Source organism: Piliocolobus tephrosceles, chromosome 3 (genome assembly GCF_002776525.5).
Source record: "Piliocolobus tephrosceles isolate RC106 chromosome 3, ASM277652v3, whole genome shotgun sequence".
Taxonomy (NCBI): Eukaryota; Metazoa; Chordata; class Mammalia; order Primates; family Cercopithecidae; genus Piliocolobus; species Piliocolobus tephrosceles.
Genome location: NC_045436.1, coordinates 179529670 through 179557294, shown reverse-complemented (window position 1 = coordinate 179557294; position 27625 = coordinate 179529670). Strand labels below are relative to the sequence as shown.

The following is a 27625-nucleotide window of genomic DNA, read 5'->3' as shown; positions in this document are numbered from 1 at the left end:
CTGGAGCGGCCTTGTCTTATGTTGGTGCTCGGTGACACTGTGTGTGTTGGACGGGGGAGAAGCCCGGGCACCGCTGGGAGCGCCCAGTGGCACTGGATGCCAGCGGCCACTTCCTCTTGGCCACCAATCCTGATTTTGCACAAATCCCCGTGGAAATGGGTGCCGGTCTTGACAGCAGCCTCGGAAGCAGCGTCCTCACAGTGCCTTCTGGGGGCACATCCCTGCGTGCTGGGGCTGGAACTGCTGGGGAGTCCTCTGGAGAGGTCACGGGTGTGCCATAGAAAGGGGCCTCTGGGACCACGTGACTGAGAAATGAGGTGGCTGCCCTTCTGTGGGCCTGCTGGGCACACAGAATGCTCCTTCCCCAGCCCCTTCTCCAAGAGCTGCCCCACGGCTCTGGTGGCCAACTCCCCTGCTGCAAGGAGGCCTCAGGAGAAGCCACTGTGATTGACTGTCAGAATCTTCCATCATCAGGCATTTCTGTTTCCCCCGTTGAACCAAAGGACTGAGCGTGTCAGATCTTTGAGGTGATACAAGATGTCGTGATACATGTTACATGATACAACATGTCCATGACATCGCATGTTTCTCTCTGTTCCTTTGAGATGTGTTGTTTCCCAGATGACTCTGGACACTAAATTCAAGGCTACCTCAAATTTGGGGTTTAGCTGGAGCTGTCAAGCAATGCCCCATATTTCAGTTAAAAGTTGTTGCCCCCTTCCCAACCACCTGGGATGTCTTGGTCTCCTCATCTGTGACCTGGCTGCTTGTACCTGCCCTGTCTACATGAAGCTCAGATTGGAGAAGAGGCCAAACAGCATCGTGTGGCATGTTAAAAATGCAGAGCCAATGGGCATGCTTTGCTGCTGTCATCCGAACAGGTGACGCCTCCTTTAGCTCCATCACTTGAACAGGTGACGCCTTCGTCAGCTCTGTCATCTGAACAGGTGATGCCTCCCTTAGCTCCATCATCTGAAACGGTGACACCTCTGTTAGCTCTGTCATCTGAACAGGTGACGCCTCCCTTAGCTCCGTCATCCAAACAGGTGACATCTTTGTTAGCTCCATCACTTGAACAGGTGACACCTTTGATAGCTCTGTCATCTGAACAGGTGATGCCTCCCTTAGCTCCATCATCTCAAAAGGTGATACCTCTGTTAGCTCCGTCATCTGAACAGGTGACGCCTCCATTAGCTCCGTCATCCAAACAGGTGACATCTTCATTAGCTCCATCATGGTCCTTCCCGTTGTCTAGACGTGGCCTCCTGCCACCAGCTGGGGACATTATTCCAGCAAAGGTTCCAGATCCATGCTGTGGGAACATGAAGCCTTCACCACACTCACTAGCTTTTCCCAGGGAGAAGACACTCACAGAGTCTGGCGCACTAAAGTGGGAATGGAAATTGTCAAACAGGGTGGCTGAGGGATTCTCACTTCCTCCCTGAGTCCTGGCAGTCAGCACAAGGGAATCAAATGGTCACACCGCTATGTTCACACTCTTTCTCTTTGTCCCTGGTCACACACAAGCACACACACACACCCCTTGCTGGCCTCTGCACTGCACCAACCCTGGGCATCCAGCTCCTTTCCATCTTCTCACGAGCTCTTCCACTCATCCTGTGCCCGGCTCAATCGTGGCTTTGGACAGGGGATTTTTAGCTGGGCCAGGTCCTCCCTGGTTGAGCTGTGCAGTCATCGTCCACCTTACCCAGCCTGAGTCTCCTTCAAGGCCCAGGGGCCTGGTCGCATCCATTCACTGCCCCAGACCCTGAGCCGAGCCCAGGGCCTGGCACAAGTTCAAAGAGGCATCAGATCTGGCAGGAAGTTGATGCTGAAAATCACAGTTTTTACTCCACAAGAACACGTCATGGCTCAGAGAAGGAGGTAGATGTATGTGTGTGTGTGTGTGTGTATGTGTGTGTGTGTTTGAGGGGTGCCGCTCTACCGCACCTTAGTGGGTCTATTTCATGCCCGCAAACTGGACATGGTTCAGCAGTCACACCCGGGGGCAATTCCCTGCTCCCTACCCTGCGCTGACTTGTGTGCAAGGCAAAAACAGAATCGCCATCACTCCACGCTGTGAGAAGAATGCCTTGTTTTATTACCGCTCTTAAAATACTTTCATGTGCAAGTTGACCATATTTGGGACAACGGTTCCCGGGGAAAGGGCTTCTCAGCAGGGGCTCACTGGGATACCAGGGCGTCTGCTGTCAGCCCCTTGCCAGCTCTCTCCCCCTGAGCAGCCACTAGGCAATTGCAAACTCATTCTTCCCAGAAATGGCTTGGGGACCACTTAGCGAATGTGAACACATCTGTAAAGTATGTTCATCCATCTCTCTCTCTCTCTCTCTCTCTAATCATGTGAGACAAGAGTGAGAAGAAAGAGTGTTCTTTTCCAGCTATTACAGTTGAAGTTTCAGAGAAGGTGTGGACACTCAGTCACTAGCTATAGTGAACGCACAGTTTTTGAGGCTGGAGCATCCATTGGGATAGACAAGTCCATGCCTCCTTCTGTCAACTCAAAGACTAAAGCAAACGGTATTTCAGAAATAAAGGAGTCCCATCAGCTGTGGGACGGTGCTGCACCACCTCCAGGCCCTCCGCCTCTGGGGCTCTCTGCTTCTCTTCTGGAAAATTGGCCGACACTTCTGGTTCCCCTTCTGCTGGCCTTGAGTGACAGAATGAGCCCACATGTGTGAAAGTGCTTGAGAGCCGACCGGGGAGATCATTACTTTGAAGGCCGCTGCCATGTGCAGCCTCCTCCAACGTCCCAACGTGTAGGGCCTGGTCCTCGTCCCTTGCACGAGGTCCTCAGCCACCTCACCTCTGGGACTATGATCCTAGGGGCCTGTGTGTGCGCCCATGTGCATTTCGGGAAGTGAGGAAAGTATCTTCACAATGAGGCAAAAGCTGATCAAATTCATTTAATCTTTGTTAAAAGCATCACAAATGATTCATCGATTTTTAAAAAGGGAAAATAAGAAGGAATGCTTTGTCTCTTTGTTATGTGCATGGCAGCTGATGGCCTTGCTCCCAGGTGCCCGTGTCTACCTGAACGTCAAATATGCAGACCCTTGAATTTACAACCAGGGACAGCCACGGGCCCACGCCTCGATCTCCATGGGTACACAGACGGGAGCGTATCGGGCTGTTCCAGATGCCACCTCCTTCCCAGGTGCTTGGGTCCACATGCCCAAAATGTTCTTAATAGAAATATTAACATAAAATACAGGAAAAGCACAAATAACTAAGGGGAAAACCCTACCCAAACAGTTGAGAGAATTAAACGGAGTGGTCAAGGAAGGCCAGAGACCTCGAGTGGCTACCGCAGGCACTGTGAGCGAAGGGGGAGGGCGGTTCCCAGGGTTCCATGTTGCCCGTGGGCCCCGGGCCTGCACTGTGCTCGCCATGGCTGTCCGTGTGTGCCTGACGCTCGCAGGCGGCCTGCTGGCCGGGGACAGTTGTGAGTGGGGTGGCCAGCAGGATGAAAGCCCCTGCAAAGGCGTCCTTGCAGACTGCAAGCAGGGGAGTGGGGGCTGTGGCAAGGTCCCAGAGAGTCATGACCCGTGTCCCGGATCCCATCTCCAGGAGGACCTTGAGGACAACTTGGAGGGCCGCCTCTGGCGGGGGGCAGGGGTGGAGGGGGCATAAGAGCCCCAGGTAGGCAGACAGGATGGGGAGAGAGCTTTGGGTCTGGGGGCAGGTAGCAGGGTGGGGGACACCTCCACGCCTGTGTAGCCCAGGCTGCTCCCCTTGTCCTGTGGCCTTGGACGTCCCCCAACCGAGGGACATGAGGCTCCAGTCTCCATAGGTGGTTTACTCAACAAGGAGCAGACGCCTCCTCCTCACCAGGCACTGTTTGGGGCATGAAGATTCACCCCTGGGCTTTCCCCTCTAATGGACCATGTTTCTTTTCTAGGGAAAATGGGGTAATACCCCCAAGCTCAGACATGGTGCATGGGAGAACATCTGCGCCTTCATTCGGATTCACCCCCAGCCAGTGCGTACCAGTCTGGACTCTGGCGTTCTCCCCTTCCGAAGGGGAGGCCACGGTCATCTGAGAGCCCTGCCAGAGAGGAGGGGGAGGATGGGGAGGAGGAAGGGGCCACTGACTTCCCATTTCAAGGCAAAAGGTGACCCCCCCACCCCCCATATTCCTATGTGTAGACTTACACTAACATCCCTGATTCTAGGAAACTCGGGGGGGGTGGTATGGAGACCGCACCACACTGGGGAGCAGAGGGCTGGGTTCGGGGCCACCTCTGCTGTGACCCTGCTGTGACCTTCAGTCACTCTCCTCCCTGGGCCTCAGTTTCCCCTTCTTGAAAATGACGGGCACCCTGATGGCCCTTCTAACCCTGCCATCCTCAGCGTCTCCCAGCTGGGTTTCCACCAGGGTCCCTTCGCCTACAAGGAACTGCAGCAAACTCGTGTATCCAGAGCCGTCTCCACCACCCACCTTTCTGGGGGCTTCTGGCTCCTTCTAGAGCCCAGAACGGTGGGAGAGGAGCCATCAGGTGGGAGAAGCCTGCAGGATGGTGCTGCTTGGTGGCAGGAGTGAGGAACCATGGGCACTGGGCCCTGAGCCCACCCCACCCCATCTGCCCTAGGGAGAACCAGGGAGAGAGCTGCTGCCCCTTTGGGCAGAGGAGGCGCCCTGGGCACTCAGGGAAAGGGGCGCCCGAGTACGGGGCTCTGACAGAGCAACCCCCGTGGCTACCGCCGGCTATAAAGATGGAGAGTGAGACACCCCCACCACCACCAACAGCTACCTAGAGAGGCATTTACACAGCTGCAGTTCCCAGCCGGAGGGTAGGGGGCCCTGGAGGGTGGTGTGGTGTTAGGAGGGCCTGGCTCCCGGACTCCCACAGCGGGACTGGGCGGCCGCACAGGTGGGAGTGAAGAAGCAAAGTCAGGGAGGCCCCGGCCTCTGCGGGGAAGGAGCCCGCAGCACAGTGTCTGAACGGGTCCACAGCTCTTGCAACCCGAGGTACTAGGCGGGGTCCAGGATGACCAGCCTCAGCCCAGAGAAGTCAGGCCTCGGCACGTGGGGCGGCCGTGTGTGGGGTCTGGGGGCAGAACCTGCCCGAGTCAGGCCTGGTGTCCCATAGGGGCAGGGCCATGTCCGGGGGGTCCCGTGGGCCCCCGTGGGCCTGGGCGGGCTTCGACTTATCAGAGGGGGTGGTGCCTGTCGCCTGGTGTGGGGACGACTCGGGGAGGGGGCTTTCCGCAGGTCTCTGAGGGGCGCCAGTCCAGCCGCCGGCTTCACTGGTGTTTCCGTGCCCTCCGTGGGTGAAACGACGGATGCTGGGGCGGCATCAGCTCACCAGGTAGCTGTGCATCTCTCGGGAGTTGATGCTCAGGACCACGCCGGAGTGGTTGCCTAGGAAACAGAAGAGACGCAGGTCCAGTGAGCACAAGCCCTCGGCCGGGGCTGGAGACGGGGCCACGGGGGCCACGGTGGTTGCTTCAGCCAGCGCCTCGAGCCAACGTGCAGTGGGGCCTCCCTGGGTTCCTTCAGCCCGTGCAGGTGCAGGCGGGTCTCCACGGTTCCTAGGTGGGTGCCTGAGGAACGGACTCTCTCAGTGCCATCACAAGCAGTGGGCCCCAGAGGGCCTGAGAGGTGAGGCCCAGGCCGGCCCCAGCCCGCCACAGCCACTGACCTGCGTGGGGGTTGCCCCCGGCATCCGCAGCAAGGGGGTGCGAGAAGGGCTGAGGCTCCGCCCCCTCCTGGCAGTGGGCGCTGCAGGGCGTAGAGTGGCGAGGCCCCGGGAGGCGAGAGTGGGAGAGAGGGGGGCATAGGGATGTCAGTGCCAAGGGGTGGTCCAGTGATCCCGGGTGGGGGCTGGTTAGGAGACAAGGGGACGGGTCGAGGACCCAGGACCCAGAGCTGCCCTGCCTCAAGGGCACCGGGAGACACGGCTGGGAGCACGCGCGGCACAGCCCAGCCACACCTGAGTCCTCGTGTGAGTCCTCGCCTGTCCTTCACCTGGCTGGGCCTTGACTTTGTCATCTCTAATGCAAGGGTCAACCGCACCCCTCAAAGGACTGTTGTGGGTTAGACGGGGACGTGTGGCTGCTACACTGGCAAGGGCGGCGTGGACCAAGGGCTTGGCTGCACGAATCTTACCACCCCACTAGGATTACTCTTTAGGGGCTCGGAAGCAAACAGCCATTGGGGGCTGGGAAGCCGAGCCCTGTCTTCCTGAGACCCTGTGCCCTCTGTCCACTTGAGAAGGCCTGGGTTCTCTCAGAACCTCACAGCTGCCTCCATCATGGGGTGAGCGTGGGGGTGATGCCGCCTGCAGGAGGGGCAGCTCCAAGACCACCTCCTGCCCTGGCAGGAGCAAGACCAGTGGAGGGGTCTTTAGAGTCATACGCCGCTCACCCATGGCCTGGGGCCTTTGGGGGGGACACAGCTGTACAGCCACTGAGTCAGGCTTGAGCCCGGCTCCACCTGTTGTCACTAAGCGACCTGGGGAGGTTGAGTAACAGCTCTGAGCCTCAGCTTTCTCATCTGTGCAGTGGATGCAATGTCGACGTCTGCCTCAGGGAAGTCAGATGGTGTCTGGGAGGCGCTGAGCTGGGGCCTGACACAGAGCGAGCGCTCAGTGAAGTACATGGTTTCTGTGATGTTTCCAAGGCTACGGATGCATCGCACCAAGAGGAACCCACCTGGGCTGGCGATGCTGGAGACAAGAGACCCCCACCGAGGTTGGAGCAGACAGTCCTGGGGAGGCCCTGGAGACAGCACAGGGGAGGCAGAGAGGGACCGTGGCCAGTCCCTGACCCCTCTCAAGAGAGTGTGAAGGTCACAGGCTTTGGAGTCTGACTGGCCGGGATCTAGCTCCAAGGTCAGCCAGTGGTTGGCCGAGGCCGGGGCGAGCGACTTCTTTTTGAGCCTCACTTTCAATAATTTGCACAATAGGGACAGTGGTTTCCGCCGCTCACATTCTGAGGACGTCCTGGATGCAGGGTGTGAGTGATGCTCCAAGCCGGATCATCAGAACAGCAGTGGCAGCAGCTGGGGGTGCCGAGACCTCTGTGGCTTCCTGTGTGTCGTCCTCTGCTCCGGAAGCTACCGCAGAACCCCCCAGCAACGGTGAGAGGTGTGTGCCGACATCATCATAAAATCAGGCCCAGATGGGGATTGTTAAAAGAGAATAGGAACCACAGGGGAGAAGCCGGGTCCCTGGGGTCTGCCAAGACGTGAGTTCCAGCTCTGTTCCCCACTAGCTGTGACCTTGGGCAAGGACAGTCCCGGTCCCTGCACTTCCATGTCCTCAGCCCTAGGGAAGAGCCAGCCTCCTTGGCTGCTCAGCTGAGACAGGCATGGAAAGTGCTCACATTGCCCGGCTGCACTTGCCCGACACGGCACACAGGGCTGGTGCCACGGCTCTGGCGTAGGCTCCCAGCCCTCTGGCAAGTCTCAGAGCCTCCTGGGCCTCAGTTTACCCCCCATCCAGAGGAAGAGCTGTAGTGCCTGTTGTGCTGGATGGCATCATGCTCTGACTGCAGCTGAGGGGTGGAGTCCGTGCCCCCTCCCCTCAAACGCGGACAGGGCAAGACACAAGTGACAGGGCATGACTTCAAGGCCAGGCCCTGAAGCGGGTGTGGCTCCTGCCTGGCCACCTCACTCCACATGCTCTTGGAAGTCAGCCGCCATGCTGGGAGGAAGCCCAAGCCACACGGTGAGACCATGTGCAGGTGTCCCGCTCGATGGCCCAGGTGACGGGTTAGCTGACTGCCTGCATGAATTGCCGGCCATCTGAGTGAGGCAGCCTTTGAGATGATCGCTGCACCAGCTATTGACTGCAGCCTCATGAGAGACCCTGCTAGCGAGCAGCCCGGCTAAGCCTCTAGACAGCAGAAGAGAAAACGGCCATAAACGATGCTACCGCTGAGGTGGGTGGTTTGTCATGCAGCTGTAGATGACTTGACTGGTCTTCTCGCCCTGGGCATGATCACATCAGTGGAAATGCTTCGTAAACTGTAAAGTGCGGTGCCGCAGGTCCAAGTGTGGGATGTTCCCTAAATCACCGCCGCAGTGAAGGGGAGGACTGGGAGCGCCGAGGGAGCGGCTGTGGGGAAAAGGCCTCCTACATCCTGAGGCCAGAGTCAGGCTTCCTTTCAAAGCCAGCCCTGTTTCCTGTCCTTTCCCTGCCTCGATTGGGCTGTCGGGGGCTGTTTGGTCATTGCCAGGGATGGGGCCCTCAGCGTCCACAGGTCTTGGATTTCATTTCTGGGGGCAGCCCTGAGAGGTCGCGTCATCCCCTCATCAGATGGAGGGGACACAGTGGGCCCGACTGACCCAGCAAGGTCTGCTGGACCAGGGTCCTGTGCGTTTTGCTGGCCGCAGTGGCCCAGCGGGGTGGCCTGCGGGAGGGTGGGGTGGGTTTGGGGCGGACGTTACCTAGAGTCTGCGAGTCGAGATCATCATCTATAAACTCCTCACCCTGGGCAGCGCCCTGGACGTCCTCACTGTGACTCACGGGGCTGGTCATCTCCTGCTCCTTCTCGTTGTGCATTTGGGCGTACACGGTCCTACCCGGCCGTTTCCTGCTGGACAGAGGCGAGGGTGGCTCAGACTGGGGCGGCTTCCCAGGCCGCCTGTCCCTGGAGCCTTCTGCGGGCCGCCTGGCCACATCGAGTGTGGTGCACCGTGCCCACCGCACTCCAGAGGTGCCTATCCCAGCCCCAAGTCTTGCCTCCTGCCCCATCTCTGCTCAAAGCCACTTCCTCCTGGAAGCCCTCCCTCCTGTGTGATCCCTGGGCCCTGGGATTCCCTCTGCCCTGACACATTGGGTGATCACTGTGTATCTGTCATCTCCCCTGAGAAGCGAAGCACGGGCTGCAGGGAAAGGGCCTTATATCCTCTTTCCCCCCAACCCCCACGCCTGGCCACCCTGCCACTGGGCTGGGCACACATTCCCACAGGAGGCACGAGCCGGCCCAGCTCTGAGAGGCACTTGCTGAGCCCCGCCCAGGTGTCCTGGGGAAGTGCTGTCCTCGATTTCCCAGTGAGGAAAGGGAGAGAGTGGGCACAGCCCCGCTGCCTCCACTGGGACCAGGCTCAGGACCCGCTGTGGGCCAGGCTCCTTCGTGCACAACACCCCACTTAGTCCCATCAAAACCCAGGGCCAGGGTCCCATTTCACAGATGAGGGGACTGAGACTCAGTGGGAGAGGGGAGCTTTCTCAGATGCAGTTGATGAACACCGCCAGCCCTCTGGAAACACTTTGATGGCAGGATGGGGTGGGGCAGGACCTGTGACTAGCTCTGAGGGTGACAGAAGGTGGCCAGTATCACCTACAGGCTGCAACACTTCACCACTGAATTAAAATGCTCAAAGCAGCCCTGCTCCCTCAGTCTAGAGCCTTGAGAGACGAGGGCCAAGCCCCTGCTGGGCCCCAGGGACAGGTGGCTGACGGCTTTGACTGGGTTGTCAGTGCTGCCCAGCCCAGCCCATGAGTAAGCCAGGAGCTCCCGGGGGTGCAGGCTGCACCAGAGCCTAAAGCCTCAGGCTGCTGGGGCTAAATGGGGTGTTGCTCTGTTGTAAGATGGAGCCTCAAAATATATTGGCCACTTCCGCCTATGCCCAATACATTCAAGCTCCCAGAGCTTGGAGTCACAGCCCTGGGGCTTGTCAGCATCAACTTTCAGCTGCTTTTGTTTCCAGGGCAGTGAGGGGCCTGGCTTCAGGACCTGAAAACCCGGGCTCAAAGGCCGCCCCTGCCACCTCCTTGCTGTGACAAACCCCACTTGCAGTGGCCATGGGATACAAGTTAGGGAGAGAGCACTCAGGAAGGTGGTGGGATCCTGGCCTGGGCACCTGGTAGAGGACAGTGTCATTTGTTCAGCACCAGCTTTAGGGGAAGAGGATGCTGAGTTTGATTTGAATTTGCAGTGCCTATGGAACCCCTGGATACACCTGTTGGGAAGCCAGTGCCTCTCTGAGTTTGGAATTTGGGAAAGACCACAGGACAGACCTTATTCTACTTCTTTGCCCCACAAACTCCTATTCATCCTTCAGGATCCCCACCAGAAGTCACTTCCTCAGGGAAGTCCTCCCAGATTCTCCAGTTCAGCTCTGAGTGCTGCAGGCCAACCCTTTGGGTGGAGCTGAGTAATAAGGTGGGTAAGGAGCTCCTGGATGTGCTCCCAGACAGTCAGTGCTGTGTCCCAGTGCCTGGGCCAGCCTGTGGGGGGTACACATGAAACTACTACTCGAAAGACCTGCAGTGCATAAAACAGTGAGACCCAGGGCAGGAGGAGGGGTTGGGGGAGTCCAGGGCCCATGAAAGGCTGGGGTTTGGTGTCAGGGAAGGGCTCAAGCCTCCAAATAAGCCAAAAGGAAGGGGTGAGCTGTAGCCTTTGATGGTCCTCAAGGGTGACCCCGACGGGGAGACTGAGGCTGCCGGAGCTGAATCAGCAGGCAGGGGAGAAACAATAGGTCCAAATCTGGGAGCCATGTTTGCAGGGAAGGAGTCTGGTGATGCCACTGTGTCACTCTGCTCATTCCAGGTTTAGCGTCCAGGGAACTTCAGGTTGTCCAGCCCCTGTAGGGTGGCCATGACATGTCCCCGCCTGGGGGGATCACACCCATTTCACAGCCAGGGAACAGGCTCAGAAGGAAAGAGAGGCACGAAAGCCCCTCCCAATAAACAAACACTGTTCTTGCCACTTCACCCCAGCCTCGGTACAAGCAGCTCCCTCATGGGGACACCCAGAGCCCTACCCCACACGAGCGCCTGGCAGGAAGCTCAGCAGCTCTCAAGCGCTCTGGAGGGGAGGGAAGGGATGGTCGGGCGGTCGAGGAAGCCTGGGATGCAGGCGGGCCTGGGTCAGGTCCCAGCTGTGAGGCTGGCTGTGTGACCTTGGGCACACTGCTCAACCTCTCTGAGCCCGGTTTCCTCATCTGTGAGATGGGCAGTGTCCTCCCCGTGAGGTGGGTGGAGCTGAATGGGACGATGACCGGGATGTCCTGGGCAGAGTGGAGGAGTGGGTGCGCGATGCTCTCTGGGTTGCGAGTGGTGGCCGTCTCTTCCAGAGACCCCACAGGTGGTACAGAGCCAGGCAAGCACCTCCCACTGCAGCCCATCACAGGCACAAACTCTCACCACTCCCTTCTGAGGCCCTGCTGGGGCCTTCTCTAGATCTGCCTGAGTGAGTTGGGCCTGGCAGCCTAAGCCCCATGGTCAGAGCCCAGCAGATGAGGGCAGCCAAGGGCCTTGCCTTTTGAACTTGTAGAGGATGAACGCGCCTGCCGCGAAGAGCCCGATGACAAACAGCACCACTACCGCCCAGTAACCACCGCCGCCGCCCAGCTGCTCAGCACCTGCAAGCAAAGCAGTTGTCAGTGGAGGGCCACGGGCACCACCCATCCTTGTCCCATCCTCAGCCCATCCCATCTGTCCCCCGCCCTTCCCCAGCCTGTCCCCCGCCCATCCCCAGCTTGTCCCCTGCCTGTCCCTGGCCCCTCTCCTGCCTGTCTTCAGCCCATTCCCATTCCCTCCCCAGCCCTTCCCCAGCCCATTCCCGGCTCAACCCCTTCCTGTCCCCTGCCTGTCCCTGCCCGTCCCCTGCCTGTCCCTGCCTTTCCCTTGCCTATCCCTGCCCCAGCCTCCTTGGTGTGGAGGCTGCTCCATGCCTGTGGCCAGCACTCCTGATGTGGCTGAGAGGGGCCAGAGGCCATTAAAGACCAGGAGTGCGTCCTGTGTGGTCTTGGAGAAGTCCCTGCCCCTCGACCTGGCTCCCACTGGGGTTGGACGCTGTGGGCAGAGCTCCCCGGCCATGCTGATGCCGGTGTGGGGTGAACCTGCCAAGTTTCGAGGGCACGGTGTCTTCACAGAGCAGAGAAAAGCTCATCAGCTTCTGCAAAGGCTTTTGCCCCAAAGGGAAAGGATGACTGATGACCGAGGAGACAGCTCTGTGGGTCAGGAAAGGGGCAGAGATTATCTGAGACCCGAAGCGTGGTGTCAGGTAAGAGCAGTGCTCCATGGGACATCCGCGGAGGCCAGTGGGGTCCTGGGTCTGACCTGGGTGGGTTCTCAGTCCCATCAGAGACGAACACCCACCAGGAGGGGGATAGGGGCCATCTGCCTGAGGGCCCTGCAGGGACATGCCTTCTCCAGGGCCTGGATGCCTCCTCCACCTGTTCTGCAGGGGAGCTCCCCGTGGCTCACCTGTGCCTGTGTCCCTCAGGGCCACCAGGACCCGGACCCCGCCTCGCAGGAGGAAGCTGATCTTCTGTGCTTTCAGCACCTGCTGGATGGCGGCGAGCCTCTGCAAGCACAGAGGGGACAGTGAGGGGGGCCTCCAAGAGGGGTCCTCTGCCAAAAGGGGAGGGGTATGGGGTCCTCCTCCAGGAGGGGAGTGAGGGGTCTCCACGTGTTGGGGGGGTCTTCTACCGGGAGAAGAGTGAGGGGTCCTCCATGGGGGGTGGGGGAGGGGGTTTGTCATAGGTGTAAGGGGAAGAAGGGCCCTCCTCTGCTGGAGAGAGTGAGGGGCTGTCCTCCACCAGCGGGGAGGGGAGCAAGGTCTGCTGGGATCCACCAGAGGGGTGGGGAGAGGGAGGGGTCTGGTGGGATCTACCAGAGGTAGGGGAGAGTTGGGGGGTGGCTCTGGGATCCACCAGAGGGAGATGGGAGAGCTGGGTGGACAGGTGTGAGTCCTGCTTGGACCCTGTGGAGCCATGGGGCTGGGCGAGCCACCTGGCCTCACTGAGCCTCGGTGTCCTCCTTTGTACTATGGGAATAATCACCCACAAGGGAACTTTCATCAAGAACCATGGATGGGACACAAAGGTGACCCAGACATGGCTCTGCCCTTCACAAGCTCTTGTTTTAGTTGGGAATGTAAAAGAGATACAGGCCACGGAGTGTGCCAAGTTGGGGAAATGCAGGGGTGCTCCAGGAGGCTCCATCCCCCAGTGGTGGTCAGGGGAAGGCTTCCTGGAGGTGGAAGACCAAGAAGAGAATGAGACAGGGCAGGACAGGAGAATCAGAACCCCTGTCTGAGGGAGGGATACCCCAGGAGGTGGTGCTGGGTTGTAGGGTGAGGAATGCAGGGTCAGGGGCACCTATAGCTGGAGAGGGCAGTGGCCAAAAGACAGTCAGCCTTGTGGGCCACGGGCATCCTCCTCCGGGGTCTGCATGACGTGACAAATGTGTGAGGTGCCTGGCGCAGAGGAGTGCTCCCTCCTTGCCCCTCTCACTTCCTCCTGGCCTCCTCACTACTTCCTGGGTCTGAGTCATTACCCAGGGCTGGGTGAGCTTGGAGACCCGGCCGCCTTTCAGAGCACTGGTCAGCTCTGCTATTTTGACAATAGCCATTCTAAGAGGTGTGAGGCCATGTCTCACTGTGGCTTCAATGAGCATTTCCCTGATGATTCGAGATGGTGAGCATGTTTTTCACATACCTGTTGGCCATTTGTGTCTCCCTTTGAGAAATGTCTACTTGGCTCCTTTGCCCGTTTTTTAATCGGGTCACTTGTTTTCTGGCTATGGAGTTGGGTTTCTTACGTATTCTGGATGTGAACCCCTTGTCAGAGGTATGCTTCATGAATCTTTTCTCTGATTCTGTGGGTCATCTCTTCACTCCGCTGATAGTTTCTCTGGCTGTGCAAGGGTCTCTTGGTTTGACATCATCCCGTTTGTCTGTTTTTGCCTTTGTTGCATGTACTTTTGGGATCATCTGCAAAACAGCATTGCTCAAACTGATGCATAGTTTTTCACTATGTTTTCTTTTGGTGTTTTTACAGATTCAGGTCTTACATTTGTCTTTAATCCACTCTGAGCTGGATGTTGTAGAGGGTGTAAGAATCTAATTGCATTCTTCTGCATGTGGATATTCAGTTTCCCAACAATATTTATGGAAGATACTCTCTTTTCTCCATTGTGTCTTCTTGACAGCTTTATTGAAAATCAATTGACCGTACATGTATGGATTTATTTCTGGGCTCTCTATTCTATTCCATGGGTCTATGTGTCTGTTTTTATGCCAGTACCATGCTGTTTGGATTACTGTAATTTTGTGGTGTATTTTGAAGCCAGGGACTGTGATGCTTCCAGCTTTTTTCTTTTTGCTCAAAATGGCTTTGGCTATTTCAGGCCTTTCGTGGTTTCATACAAATTTTAGGATTTTTTTTCTATTTCTGTGAAAAATGTCATTGAAATTTTGATAGATCTTGCATTAAATCTGTACATCACTTTATGTAGTATGGACATCTTAATGATATAAATTCTTCTAATCCACGAACACAGGATATCTTTCCATCAATTTGTGTCTTCTTCAAATTCTTTCACTGGTGTTTTATGGTTTTTAGTGCACAAGTTTTTCACCTCCTTGGTTTAATTTGTTTCTAAATTTTTCACAAGTTTTTCACATCCTTGGTTCAATTTGTTCCTAAGTAGTTTATTTTACTTTTAATTTTTGATGCTATTGTTAGTGGATTGTTTTTTTGATTTCTTTTCCAGGTAGCTTGCTGTTAAGTGTGTAGAAGCGCTTCTGCTGTTTGATCGCCTCTGGTCCTTTCTGACAGTGGCCCTCACCAAGCCACACTTCTCATGTCTGTAAAATGGGGCGTGGCACCAGGTGGCATGCTGGAGTGTGCACTGTCCTTCCCCGGCGCTGGCCATGCCTTCCAGATCACCTGAGTGAACGTCGGTCTCCATGACCAGTGCAGGCTATGTGAGCTTCTGGTTCATTTTTAGAAACTGATAGTAACATTTACTCTTTTAAAGTGTACAATTTAATGCATTTTAGGATATTCCCTAAGTTGTGCAAGCATTACCACTATCTAATTCCTGCACATTTTCATCCTCTCCCAAAGAATCCCCTAGCCTTAGCAGCAACTCCCCATGCACTCTCCCCCAGCCCCTGGCAACCATTCATCTATTTCTGTCTCTATGGATTTGCCTGTTCTGGGCATTTAATGTGAATGGAATCGCACACCACGTGGTCTTTTGCAACTGGCCTCTGTCACTTAGCATCATGTTTTCAAGGTTCGTTCATGCTGTCAGAGGTGTCAAGGGCTTCATTCCTTTTGGTGGTCAAAGAATATTCCATTGTAAGGTTGGACCACCGTTTGTTTCTTCAGTAGCTGATGAGCGCTTTTTGGCTATGATGAGTAATGCTGCTGTGAATCCATGTACTGTGGATGTATGTTTTTGCTTCTCTTGGGTGTATACCCGTAAGTGGACTTGCTGGGTCATGTGGTAACTTAGGTATAACTTATTGAGGAACTTCCAGCCTGTTTTGTTCAGCAGCTGAACCCTTTCCACCAGCAACGTGAGAGGTTCCAAGTTCTCTGCTTCCTTGTCAACACTTGAAATTTTCTGCTTTTTAATTTTAGCCACTCTAGTGGGTGTGAAGGGATTCTGGTTCATCTTTGAGTCCCCTTCCCACACCTGTCACATGGGAGGTCTTTTATCCCCTCCATGAGGGCTATTTGGAAGCTGTCCTTTGCAATAAAGACATTTGCTAACTGCGTGGGGGCTGACTTCTGCTCGGCCCTGAAACCCACATCCTCGGGTGTCTCCCTGACAGTGCTTACCCTCATTTCCCAGTGCCCCTGGCAGTTAGGTTGGGGCCATGTGACCATCTCCAGCCAATGACATGGGAAAGGAAGTGAGCGAGTCCCCCTGGGAGGTGGTCCAGCCTGTGCCCTCCCCCCAGCTACCACTGCTGCAGTGACCTTAGAGGCTGTGCAACTTCCAGAGGGTGTAGCCACAGGTGGACGAGGTCCAGCCACGCTGGGTCAGACTGTGATGCAGCGAGAAAGACACCTTTATGCCATAAGCCACTGAGACGTCCCTGCTTGTTGTAAATGGCCCGAGCCCTGGGCTGCACAGGGAGGACCTGGGAGTCCAATGGCCACAGGACATACCTTATCACTCGAGAGGCTCCTCTTCCTCGTGGGCCTGGGAGGGGGCAGGAGCACATAAAGGTCGGCCAAAGTGGGCAGCCCCGGCTTCAGCACGGTCACCAGCAGCTCCTGAGGGACGCCGGTCTCCTGCGGGGAGAAGTCAGCCACTTTGGTCCGCTTGTCTTCCTCATCCCCTGCCTCACCCTGGGGCCCCCACGAACACCCTCTCTCCCTTCTTGGCCTGAGTCCTGGACACCTGTCCCGCAGACCATTCCTGACCCCTGCATGGCATGGGGATCATTCCAGGGTCCCAGGGTGCCCTGAGCTACCTCCTGCACCCAGCTGCCCAGGGCCCTCAGCCCTGCTCTTCAGGCCCTGTGCCCACACACTGGCTTCCCCTTGGCCAGGCCTGGCCCTCAGTCCATTCTTCAGACCATGACTAGAGTGAGCCAGCACCTTCCTCCCTGGCTGATGTCCTCCATGACAAGGCTCTTGACCACACCATTCCAGGTCTGTGACCCGGCCCCACTGACTCCGGCCACCTCTCCCTTCCCACTCCCAACACCCCAGGCCCAGCCAGGGCCGCACACCCACAGAGAACGCCCTCAACCCATAGGCGCTGCTCATGTAGGTGCCTCTGCCGCCTGGAAGTCCCGTTCCACACACTTCCATCTGGCAAACCCCTATTCATCCTTCAGTGCCCAGGACCCTTTTACCGGCGTTCTTCACAGGAGGGAGCCTAGTTAGAGAGGCCTCAGCCTGTGACAGCCTCAGATGGCTCTAGAGGACTGGTCCTTTCTCACAGGGGGGTCAAGGGCCGTGGGCGTGCTACAGCCCGCCCTCATGTCTGCCTCCCGGGAGCTCCCTGAGGGCAGTGGGCACACTGGGTTTCATATCTGGCCCGGAAGAGAAGTTCAGTGAATGAAGGAAAATTGCTTTAAAGAGACTCTGGAGCGCTGGAGGACGGTCTCCCGCAAATGGCAGGTGATCCCTGGACTGTGTGCGTGGAGGGTGCCTATGGTCCCTCCCCGTAAGGTGGCACTCCAGCTGCAGGTCCCCCTGAACGAGGGCAGTGCTGCCTACCCCCCACCCACAGCTTTCAACACCCCCAGCTAGCCCAAAGGCCAGAGCATCGTGTGCAGGGGCAGTGCCACCCGCCTCTCCTTGCCCTGGGTGCCCCGGTGCCCTTGGGCTTCTCTGGATGCCAGAAGCACCGCAGGGCTGGGGAGGCTCCAAGCGCTGGGTGGACACCTTGGAGAGCAGCCGGGTGACCACCAGGCCCACGTCTTCCCTCCACTCAGGCGTGTTGGGGTTGTAGGCATCCAGCTCCTTGGAAAACTGCAGAGGCACGACCTGAAATTGATCTGGAAAGAGGCAGAGAAAGGAGACTGGTCAGTCCTGAACAGCCTGGCTCAGACGGCTCCAGGGTGGGGATCAGGGGCAGCCACATGCCCTGGATGGTCCCAGGAGGCCCTTGATTCAGATCCCAGGGCCCAGCAGCCCCATCATCTTCTCAAGCAGGCCGAGAGCAGCCCTGATTTTGTATTTGGAAACCAACTCCTTCCCTGGAGGCCAGCAGTGGTGGTCTGTCCCAGACAGGACCCATGTCACTGGCTGCCATCTTATAACAGCAGCGACAAAGATGCCCGTGACGATGACAAAGACGCGCTGACCCAGGAGGGAGGCCTGGTGTGCGTCGAGCCTGCTCTGTGAGATTTGCCTCCTTGACTCACAAGGATGAACACAGCCTATGCGGCCAGCCTCTCACCCATCAGGGATCCATGTACTTCAACTGGCTGGTCCCCCCAGCAGATTAAGAGTCCCTTGTGAGCAGGGGCCCTGTCTTCTTCTCCTTCTCCCACATTTCCCATGGTCCATGGCTCAGAGCCCATTTTTAAAGTCATCAGGGGCCTCAGAGCTACATTTTAACCTCTCTACTTCTCAGGCCTCAGTTTTCTCACATGTAAAGTGGGAGGAGGCTGTGCAGGGCTGAGGCACTCAAGGGAAAAGTGCTTTGAGAACTGTAAACCCAACATCTTACAATGAGGGTGGTGACGGCCTTTGCAAAGCTCCCAGCCCAGCAGTGAATGAAGAGTAGCCAAGGGCAGCCTCCTCAGGGTATGAGGGGCCTGTGTAGGAAGCCCAACCCTCTGTACACTTGTCCAACTAAATATTTAACTGATGGCTGCTGTCCACAGTAGAGGCTGTTCTTAAAGCAAAATGAGGGTTTGATGATGGTGGCAATGAGATCTGCCTCCTTGACAAGGGGGGGTCTCCTTCAGTCTTAGGACCAATTGGTATTATAAATATCTCCCACAGATAAATAAGGATGCAGATTCAGAAAAGGAGGCTCACTGCTTCTACTAACAGGAGTCCTCTTTAAGCTGCAATCATGAGACAATGCTCAGGCTTGGCCGGAGGTGCCAAGAGGACAGAGGCCCTGGAGGCAGGCAGAGCCCGTGCCCAAAACTGGCTGTCTTGCTGCTGGGTGACCTTGTCCCTGGTGTGTTGTGTCCCATGAGTGTCTTGGGACACAGGATTTATCAGTATTTATTTTACAGACGGGGAAACTGAGGCCAGAGAAACCGGGAGACTTTGCCCAGGCCACACAGCCAGGGCAGGGCTGTGTTTACCCAGCCCCTCCCTCCCCACCCCAGGGCCACCCAGGGTGACCAGCAAATTCATGGCTTATGAGACCCATGTGGCCTGGCCTCCTGGACTGCAGCAGAGACGCAGAGGCCGTGCTGCCAGACCCTGGGAAGGACTCACCCAGCACACGGAGGACCCTGGAGTCCTGCAACACCGAGTTCCCACAGGCGGCCTGTACCGTCACACGCACGTCGCCCGTGTCCGAAAACCGCGTTGTCACAGAATTATCCAGGGAAAGGAGGGGCTGCAGGGACACAGCAGGGCTCAGGGGTCTGGCCGAGTGAGGCAGTGGCCATGGGGGACGCTGGCCTATGGTTGGTGCCTCACTGAGAGCATTGCTGTCCCCTTGTTCCCATCAGCAAATGGGCCTGTTAATGGACGTCCTGTGGTGGCAGCACCCAGGGAGGTACGGGACGGGCAGCTGGTTCTTTTTTTTTTTTTTGAGACGGAGTCTTGTTCTGTTGCCCAGTCTGGAGGACAGTGGCACAATCTTGGCTCACTGCAACCTCCGCCTCCTGGGTTCAAGTATTCTCCCACGTCAGCCTCCCATGTAGCTGGGCCTACAGACATATATGCACCACCACGCCCGGTTAATTTTTGTATTTTTAGTAGAGCCAGGTTGGTCTCGAAACCCCGACCTCGTGGGCACCTGGTTATAAGCCAGCACAGCACGAACATGAGATCCCAGCACCCCCCTTCCTTCTGGACAGCTCTCCAGGCCCGCCCCCAACAGGCACTTAGGAGGCCCGATATGGCTGCGGGGCTGGGCCTTCACTCGCTGACCATGTGATCTTCCCATCCCCACACATGGCCACAGCTGTGTGGATGAGCCATGGCTCCGTCATCCATGGCACCAAGCCAGTGCCCAGCTCGGGACCCAGCCGTGGGGACGGTGCACACTCAGCGGGGGCTGGGGGGTGCCATGTTGCCACAGAGACAGGAGACGCCACCCCCATACGTGTGGATGTGGAGGCGGAGGCTCTGCCAGGTGAAGTGACATGTATGGAGCATTCAGCTGGAAGTGGCAGAGCCGAGACTTGAACCCAGACCCTGAGCTCCTTCTCAGACCCTCCCCATTCTAGAGAAACATAATCCAGAGCCCACAGCCCCTCCCCTTGCTGGGCCTGTGTCAGGGCGGTCAGTTGCTGGTAGGGGGCTTCCCGTGTGGTGGTGCTGGGCTGTTTGCTGAATGAGTGGAAGATGCCCCTCACTGGGTCTTGCCCCCAGTCCAGGCATTCTGCTAATTTGGACTCTCTCCTGCTCAAGGACTATCTGTGGCTCCCCACTGCAGACAGGGTACAACCCAGGCCTCTGAGTGAGGCTTCTGAGCTCCCTTGACCTCTTCTTCTGTAAAGCCTTCCCTGAGCCTCTCACTGCAAATGCTCTCCTTTCCAGGAGCTCTCACGCAGCCCACCTACTTGTCCCCATGACTTCTACCACCCCCAACTCAAGTCAGCCACCATGTTCCCATCTCTTTCCCAGGAAGAGGCAGGGTCTAGTCTGACTCATCTGGCACCATTGAGCAGATGGGCCCTGAACAGGCACCCACGGGCGGTGTGTCCCTCTCAGTTGCCCCAGGAGGGGCCCAAGAGTGAGGAGTGCGCCCTACACTGGTTCCTTCTGCTGAAAACCCGGGGCCATGCTCTGCTTTACTGTGCACCTTGTGGGGAGCCGGCGGGAAGAAGGGCTGAGCGGGGGCAAAGCCAGTGCACCTGCAAGCTATGGCCGATCCACCAGTAGAAGACGGTGAGGTTGGGATTCAAGGGGAGCAGCACAGCTGTGAGGTTCACCTCCTGGCTGATGCCAATGACGGGAACCACCTCCAGGTAGAGGGCCTGCAGGGGGGCTGTGGGGACCCAAAAAGGCCAGAGTTATTTCATTTCAGAGACCGCTTAGTGATCACTGTCACCAGCAACTTCATTGCTACCACCACCGTCACCACCACGACTATCACCACCATCACCAACACCACCAGCATCACTACCACCATCACCATAACTACCACCACTGTCACCATTATCACCACCACCTCCACCACCATAATCACCGCCATCACCACCACCAGTACCATCACCACCATCACCATCACCACCATCACCACCATCACCATCACCACCATCACCACCATCCATCCTGCCATTACTATCACCACCACCATCACTACCATCATCACCATCCTCACCACAATTATCACCACCATCACCAACACCACCACCAATGTCACCATCATCACCACCACCTCCACTATAATCATCATGACTACCATCACCACCGTCACCAGCACTGCTATCATCATCACCGCCACCATCACCACCTGTATCACCACTACCACCATCACCACCACCACTGCCACCGCTATCATCAACATCGCTGCCAGCTCCCAGCACTGCCCTACCATTGTATGGGTCATCAGGGTGCGGGTTTGAGCCCAGCCTCCCTGCCCTTGGGTTCACCGTCCTGAGTACCAGGGACCTAGAGCAGTCCCGAGGGAGTCCTTGTGTTTCCCCCAAAGCCAGGTTCTCTGTCTCAAAGGGAGTGACCCTTGGCCTCAAGGGCCGATAAACTTACAGTTGACCTGGACAAAGAGCACTGCCTCATCGTGGCCCGCCATGTTCTCTGCCCTGACGGACACGCGGTAGATGCCGGGGCTCTCATAGCGGTGCCGGATGGGCTCCCCGGTCAGTGTAAGGTTCACGTACATGGCCTTGAAGCCGTCCCCAAGGTCCACCTGGTACTTGGTGGTCAGGACGTCGCCCTGCAGGGAAACACCACGTAGCCTCTCAGGAGTGGGCCTTGAAGCTGAGGGGCCAGAGTGGCTCACTCACTCACTCATTCATTCATTCCCGCCCTCTTTTCCTTGAAATGAGTGGGCTCTGGGGACCCCAGGGGAGCAGGCCTGGTTCTGCCCTGGAGATTCTGCCTGGAGTGTGGGGCTGGCCAAGGCAGCTGGTTAACCAGGGGACTGTGGCCCAGGGGCATTTCAGAACAATCACCCAGCGGCAGAGAGGGAGAGGGAGAGGCCCAAGGGTGTCATCAGAGAGCAGCAAGGGGGCAGTCAGGGCCCCGGGGAGACCCTCTGAGGCCCGTGCCAGCGATGGAGCCAGGAGGGTGAGGGGCCTCCCACAGTGTGGAGGGTGCCGGCAGGGGAGAGGCACACATCTGGAAGTGCCTAAGCCGCCTGCCTGGAAACCAAGCGGGATTTTCCCTTCTGGGAGACTGCGGTTCCTAATTTTCTCTTTCTCAGAACATGCAGTACCAGGAGTGACGCTGAGATGGGGCAGGGTGGGTGCAGAGAAGAGCTCCCACCAGCTGCCATCTCTGCGCGGCACCGAGTCACCCACAGAGGCCTCTCCACCATCTCCTTCCATCTTCCAATAGCAGCGTTTTCCTTGCCGAGTCGGGGATTGAGTGAAGGAAACAGGAACTTCTTCGACTTTACGGCTCATGATCACATCCTCCCTCCTCCCCTTCCCTCTCCTCCCTCCTCCCCTTCCCTCTTCCTCCCTCACCAGTACCAGGGACAGCAGGAAACCATTTCCTAGTGGTGATGAAGGAAACAGCATGATTACTAACCACTTAGCCGTCTTCTCAGTTTATACCAGCCAAATGTTGAAAGTTGATAGAAAACTTTTACGTAAATTCTGTTCACTTAACTTTCTCCAGACATGGTAAATTGGGTTGCTTAGTGTCTCCCCAAAATTCACGTCTACCAGGAACCTCAGAATGTGACCCCATTCGGAAATAGGGTCTTTACAGGTGTCATTAGCTAAGATGAGGTCATACTGGATTAGGGTGGGCCCTAAATCCAATGACAGGCATTTGTGTAAGAGAAAGGAGAAGGAGATTTGGGCACAGATGGAGGCTGCGTGGAGGTGGAGGCAAAGGCGGGAGTGACTCTGCCAGGGGCCAAGGAGTGCTGGGAGCCCCGGAAGATGGAGGAGGTGAAAATGGATTGTCCTTTGGAGCTTTGCATTGGTTCAGGCCACCCAGCATGAGGTCATTTGTTATGGGGTCCCCAGGAAAAAGGCTGCAGGGTGCTCTGTTCTCCCCATTTGACAGGTTAGAAGACTGAGGCTCTCCAAAGTCCAGGAGCCAGGAGGCTGCTCGCTGTTTGTGGTTCTCTCTGTTTAAAGGCAGCCTCTCGGGGTGGGGCGGGGGATAAGGGAAAGTGCTCGAGTCTGAGCTGCTTCCACGGAGGGAGGGGTTTACTGTGCTAATCCTGGGAAGGAGAAGGCATGTGTGACCCAGAGTCAGGACCCATGATCCGCTCACCCCGGGTGAGGCGCCAGCTCTCGGGGCCTTGTGTTTCTGCCTTTAAGTGCTGCACTGATGCACATTTAACTACTTAAACATTTTCCTTGGTTAAAATAACTTGTCCTTTTTCCTCCTAACCACATATTCTCAAGGTAGAAAATAATATGCCATAATAATATACTATAATACAAGGTAGTATATTCTCAAGGTAGAAAATAATATAAAATACAAATAGCAAATAAAAGAAAAAGAAAAAAATGAAATCTCACTATAATACCTGCCATTCACATCTTGGTATATTTCATTTAGATCCATCAGTATTACTGGTGCTTAAAAAAATTAAACATTTTCTTCTGAGATAATGGTAGGTGCCTACGTAGTTGTACGGAATGATACAGATCCAGCCCGTGTGCCCCGTGCCCAGCTCTCCCCAAGGCTAACATCTTGCCAAACGATAGTATCACAACTAGGAGGTTGACATTGATACAGGAAGGAGACAGGACAATTCAGCCACCACTAGGACCCCACTGGGTGCCCTTTGCAGACACACCCACTTCCCGGCATTAGCCCACCTCCATGGTAACCACCAATCTTTCTCCATTTCTATAATTTTGATGATAATTTCTATTCTCTTTCTCCATTTCTGTATTTGAAGAGTGTTATGTGAACGAGTTGCACAGCAGGGGATCACGTGGGAGTGGCTTTTTTCACTCGGCATAATCCACTTGAGGCTTATCCAGGTTGTTGCACGCATTTTTTTTTTTTTTTTTTTTTGAAACAGAGTCTCGCTCTGGCGCCCAGGCTGGAGTGCAATGGCGTGTTCTTGGCTCACTGCAAACTCCGCCCCCCAGGTTCACGCCATTCTCCTGCCTCAGCCTCTCGAGGAGCTGGGACTACAGGCACCCGCCACCACGCCTGGCTAATTTTTTTGTATTTTTAGTAGAGACGGGGTTTCACCATGTTAGCCAGGAGGGTCTCGATCTCCTGACCTCGTGATCCGCCTGCCTCGGCCACCCAAAGTGTTGGGATTACAGGCGTGAGCCACCGTGCCCGGCTTTTTTTTTTAAACGGTGTCTCACTCTGTTGCCCAGGCTGGAGTACAGTGGTGGGATCTTGGCTCACTGCAACCTCCAACTCCTAGGTTCAAGTGATTCTCAAACCTCAGCCTCCCAAGTAGCTGGGATTACAGACATCCACTTGGCTAAGTTTTGTATTTTTAGTAGAGACAGGGTTTCGCCATGTTGCCCAGGCTGGTCTCGAACTCCTGACCTCAGCTGATCCACCCACCTCGGCCTCCCAAACTGCTGCAATCACAGGCATGAGACACCATGCTTGACCCTGCTGCAGGTATTAATAACGGATTCCTTCTCACTGCAGTGTGGTATCTCAGCATGGGTGCACCCCAGCCCGTGCAAACATTCGCCCATTGCAGGGCCTCTGGGCGGTTTGAGTTTCTGGCCTTTATGAATAACACTGCTATGAACAGACACACACAGGTTTTTGGGTGAAGAGAAGTCTTCATTTCTCTGGTATGACTGCCACAAGGGCAGGTGCTCAGTCCTCTTCTCCTTGCATGTTGAGTTCGTTAAGAAACTGCTGAAGTGTTTTCCAGAACACCTGTGGCATTCTCCAGTCTCCCCAGCCATGCATGAGTGATCCAGTGCCCTTCCCTGCATCTTCACCAGTACTTCGTGTTGGCGCTGTTTTTAATGTCAGTCATTCTGATAGGTGTGCAGTGATGTCTGGCTGTGGGCTTCCCTGGTGGCTGATGGTGTTGACCCTCTTTTCGTGTGCTTACCTGTCAGCTGTCCATTCTCCTGGTGAAACGTCTTTTCAGTTCTTCTGCTCATTTTCTAACTGGATGGTTTGTTTCCTTGCTGTTGAGTGTTCTTCCTCTAGTCTAGGTATTGGTCCTTGTTGGATATATGGTTTGCAAATATTTTCTCTCACTCTGTAGCTTGCCTTTCATCTTCTTAATATGGCTGTTCCACAGAGCGAAAGTGGCTAATCCTGAGGAAGCCCAATTTATCAACTTTCCTTTTGACTGGCTTTGAGTGTGAAGTCTGAGGACTCTTCTTCTAGCCCTAGATATTCTCTCCTGTGGTTTTTCTAAAAGGTTTATGATTTTCACATGCTACATTTAAATCTAGGCAATTTTGAGTTCATTTTTCTGTCGGGCGTGAGGTTGAGGTTGAGGTTCACTGTTATTGGATGAATAAGCCCTTCCCTCAGTGAGTTGGTTTTGCACCAACATCAAACATCCCTCGGACATATTTACATGGGTTTATTCCTGGGGCCTCTATCAGACCTTCTTTTTAATTCTTAAGATACTTACAAAACTCACACTCCCCTAAACCCAGTGTTGTTTGCAAGAGTAGGTTGGCCTATGTGTGTGAGAGAGCGTATGTTTGAGTGTGTACAAATCTGTCTTCGAGTTTGAGAGTGAATACACGAGCGTGTAAGCGTATGTGTGTCTGTGTGTGAGTTTGTGTGTATGTGTGAGCGTGTGTACCAGTCAGTGTGTACGTCCACCCTGGATCCCACACTCCCACCCGCTTCCCTAGCGTAGCGGGTGGCCTCTTCCTGACAGTAGGTGCACAGTGGGGTAGGAGTTGACTCTCCCCACCAGGAGCATCTTTTGATCACTCTCCTCGCTTGCACTAACTCCAGCTCCTGCCCGCAGAGCATCCCAGCCAGGGTCCCGGACCCCTGGGCAGGTGGTAGACTGGCTCCCAGAGACTGCAGATGCGACTGCACTGCGGAGACGCCAGGCTCTAGGGGGCAGCAGAGGGCCATTTTTCCTGGATGTCGGCCCTGGACGGGCAGCCGCAGCGGGGTCCACGCGGGACAGGCGGGGCAGCAGCTCTGTTCTCCTGCCTACCCAAGATGCTGCTGGGAACAGAGGCGCCCCAGGGCTGCCCCGGCTCTGAGGAGTGTGGGTCCCAGGGCCCATCTCCATCAGCAGCCACACTTGCACCAGGGAACGGCTCAGGTCTGGGGGCCCCCAGACTCGGTCTCTGTCCATGTAGAGTCTCAGGGCCAGGGACCCCAATGCCAGCCCTGCCACTCATTCCCGTGTGGCCTTGGGAGAGTGACTGCGCTGTCCGAGCCTCAGTTTCCCTAGCTATAAAGCAGGTTGGCAAGAGGATGCCACTTGAGGTGGTGCCAGGAGTACAGGCAGTGGCTGGTGCACAGCGCCCGCCATGGAGGTGCTCGGCAAGCACCACTCTGCGTCCTCTTGGGCCTCAGTTTCCCTGTTTGCATTAGACCAGGCTCCCTGCTTTCCAGCTCCAAAGACCTTTGTCACCAACATCCCACCCCACCTATTTTGAAGGACATTTAAACAGGACACACATCATTGTGAAGCTGCACTTGCTTCATCCCCCGTACTGTTCACCAAAGAACCAAGTGCCCAGGAAAGCTGCGTGCCAGGAGAGCGCCCAGGGTCCTAGGCACTCACCCTCCGGGTGCGACACGGAGGCATCGAACTCTCCTGTGCCCTTTTCTGTCATCTTGAATTTTCTGTAATGCTTGTAAATTTTTCTAGGTTTTATTTTTGACTTTGCTACAATGAGCATTAGTTTATTCAACAATCAGAAAAATAAGCATGTTACAAATTAATTTAAAAAGACTAGAAGGAAATACAAAAAACTAACAGTTGTTACCATGGAGGACTGGGGGGCTTTTGGAGAGCTATTTATACTCCTGATATTTTGTGTGTGTTTTCCAAATGTTCTACAATTTGAACATTCATTATTTTTAACGTCAGAAGAAAATATAACACTTGTTCTAAAGCAAAAAAAGCAAGCCTGGGAGGCTAGGAGGAAATTTCTATCTGTGTTTTTGTGAGTATTTATATCTGTATCTGTCCATGCACACACAGGATTTATTTTTGGTTGTGTAATTATAAGTAATAGTGTTTTTAACTTTCTGTTTTTCATAAGATCCCAAATTAACTAAATCGATATAATTACAGGCTTAAAAAATGTATTGCCACCCACGGGAATGAATACATTTTATACCAAGGCCAGTAACCACACACCCTCCCTGGATGTGTGAAACCACGTCTCCTTCTGCTCTGCAGAGACCCTGATACCCCCCTACATCCTACTCTATTCTCCTTCATGTCTCTCATGTCTCTTTCACTGGTAAATGCTGGTCTGGACCCAGGAAGTAGATTTCCAACCCCCTGCTGCCTCCTGCAGTCTGGACAGGCTGGCTGATGGCGATGTCCTGAGCCACTTCTAGGCGGAGAAGACACCCTTCACCATGCCCTCTGCGTGCCCAGTTGGAGCCGCCCCTGCCGGACAGTCCTGGGAGCCCGCTGGGAGGTGCTCACTCACCTGCTCCTGCCGCACCACAAACAGGACATCCTCTCCAGGCCGCACAGCCACCGCCTCGCCTTGGATGCTGACCTGCAGGCCCCGGGGCGGCGTGAGGGGGCACTGCAGCTGCGCCGGACTCTGCTGCAGGTCCACCCCACCCTCACACACGTTGGACACCACTTTCCGGTACCTGGATTGACAAGAGAGGGTCAGGGTCCACTTCAGACAGGTGGCGAGGGATGGGGCCCCATAGTCTGGGGAGGGACGTGCTTGCCACCCACAGGTGGCGTTTGGCTTCCCACCGCTAGGGCTCTACTTGCTGACTCCCAGCCACCTCCTGACTCCACCCGATTGCTGTTACAGCCCCGTTTCAGAGAGGAGAACACTGAGGCGCAGAGGAGGAGGGACCGATGGTGGCAGGATGTGCTTCGGAGGTGTTGGCATCTCCGTGGTCTGATCACGTTACTCACAGTAATAGTAATGGCCCTGTTAGTGTTGCAGAAGGGTGTTTAAGCAGCAGCTGGAATTT

The 27625-nt window shown here is 55.7% G+C and overlaps 1 protein-coding gene across 1 annotated transcript in view; it reads right to left on the bottom strand.

The window, feature by feature from the left end:
• Nucleotides 1-5318: 5318 nt before the first annotated feature.
• The window catches only part of SORCS2 (sortilin related VPS10 domain containing receptor 2), a 542685-nt gene continuing 520378 nt past the window's right edge, over nucleotides 5319-27625 (bottom strand). The window contains exons 18-27 of the mRNA XM_023206691.1: nucleotides 27115-27286; nucleotides 21086-21272; nucleotides 20230-20363; nucleotides 18638-18761; nucleotides 17120-17232; nucleotides 15890-16015; nucleotides 12186-12285; nucleotides 11236-11338; nucleotides 8456-8559; nucleotides 5319-5383 (exon numbers count right to left, since the gene is read on the bottom strand). Of these exons, the coding sequence (XP_023062459.1) occupies nucleotides 5319-5383; nucleotides 8456-8559; nucleotides 11236-11338; nucleotides 12186-12285; nucleotides 15890-16015; nucleotides 17120-17232; nucleotides 18638-18761; nucleotides 20230-20363; nucleotides 21086-21272; nucleotides 27115-27286 (1228 nt within the window). The remainder of the gene's footprint in view (nucleotides 5384-8455; nucleotides 8560-11235; nucleotides 11339-12185; nucleotides 12286-15889; nucleotides 16016-17119; nucleotides 17233-18637; nucleotides 18762-20229; nucleotides 20364-21085; nucleotides 21273-27114; nucleotides 27287-27625) is intronic.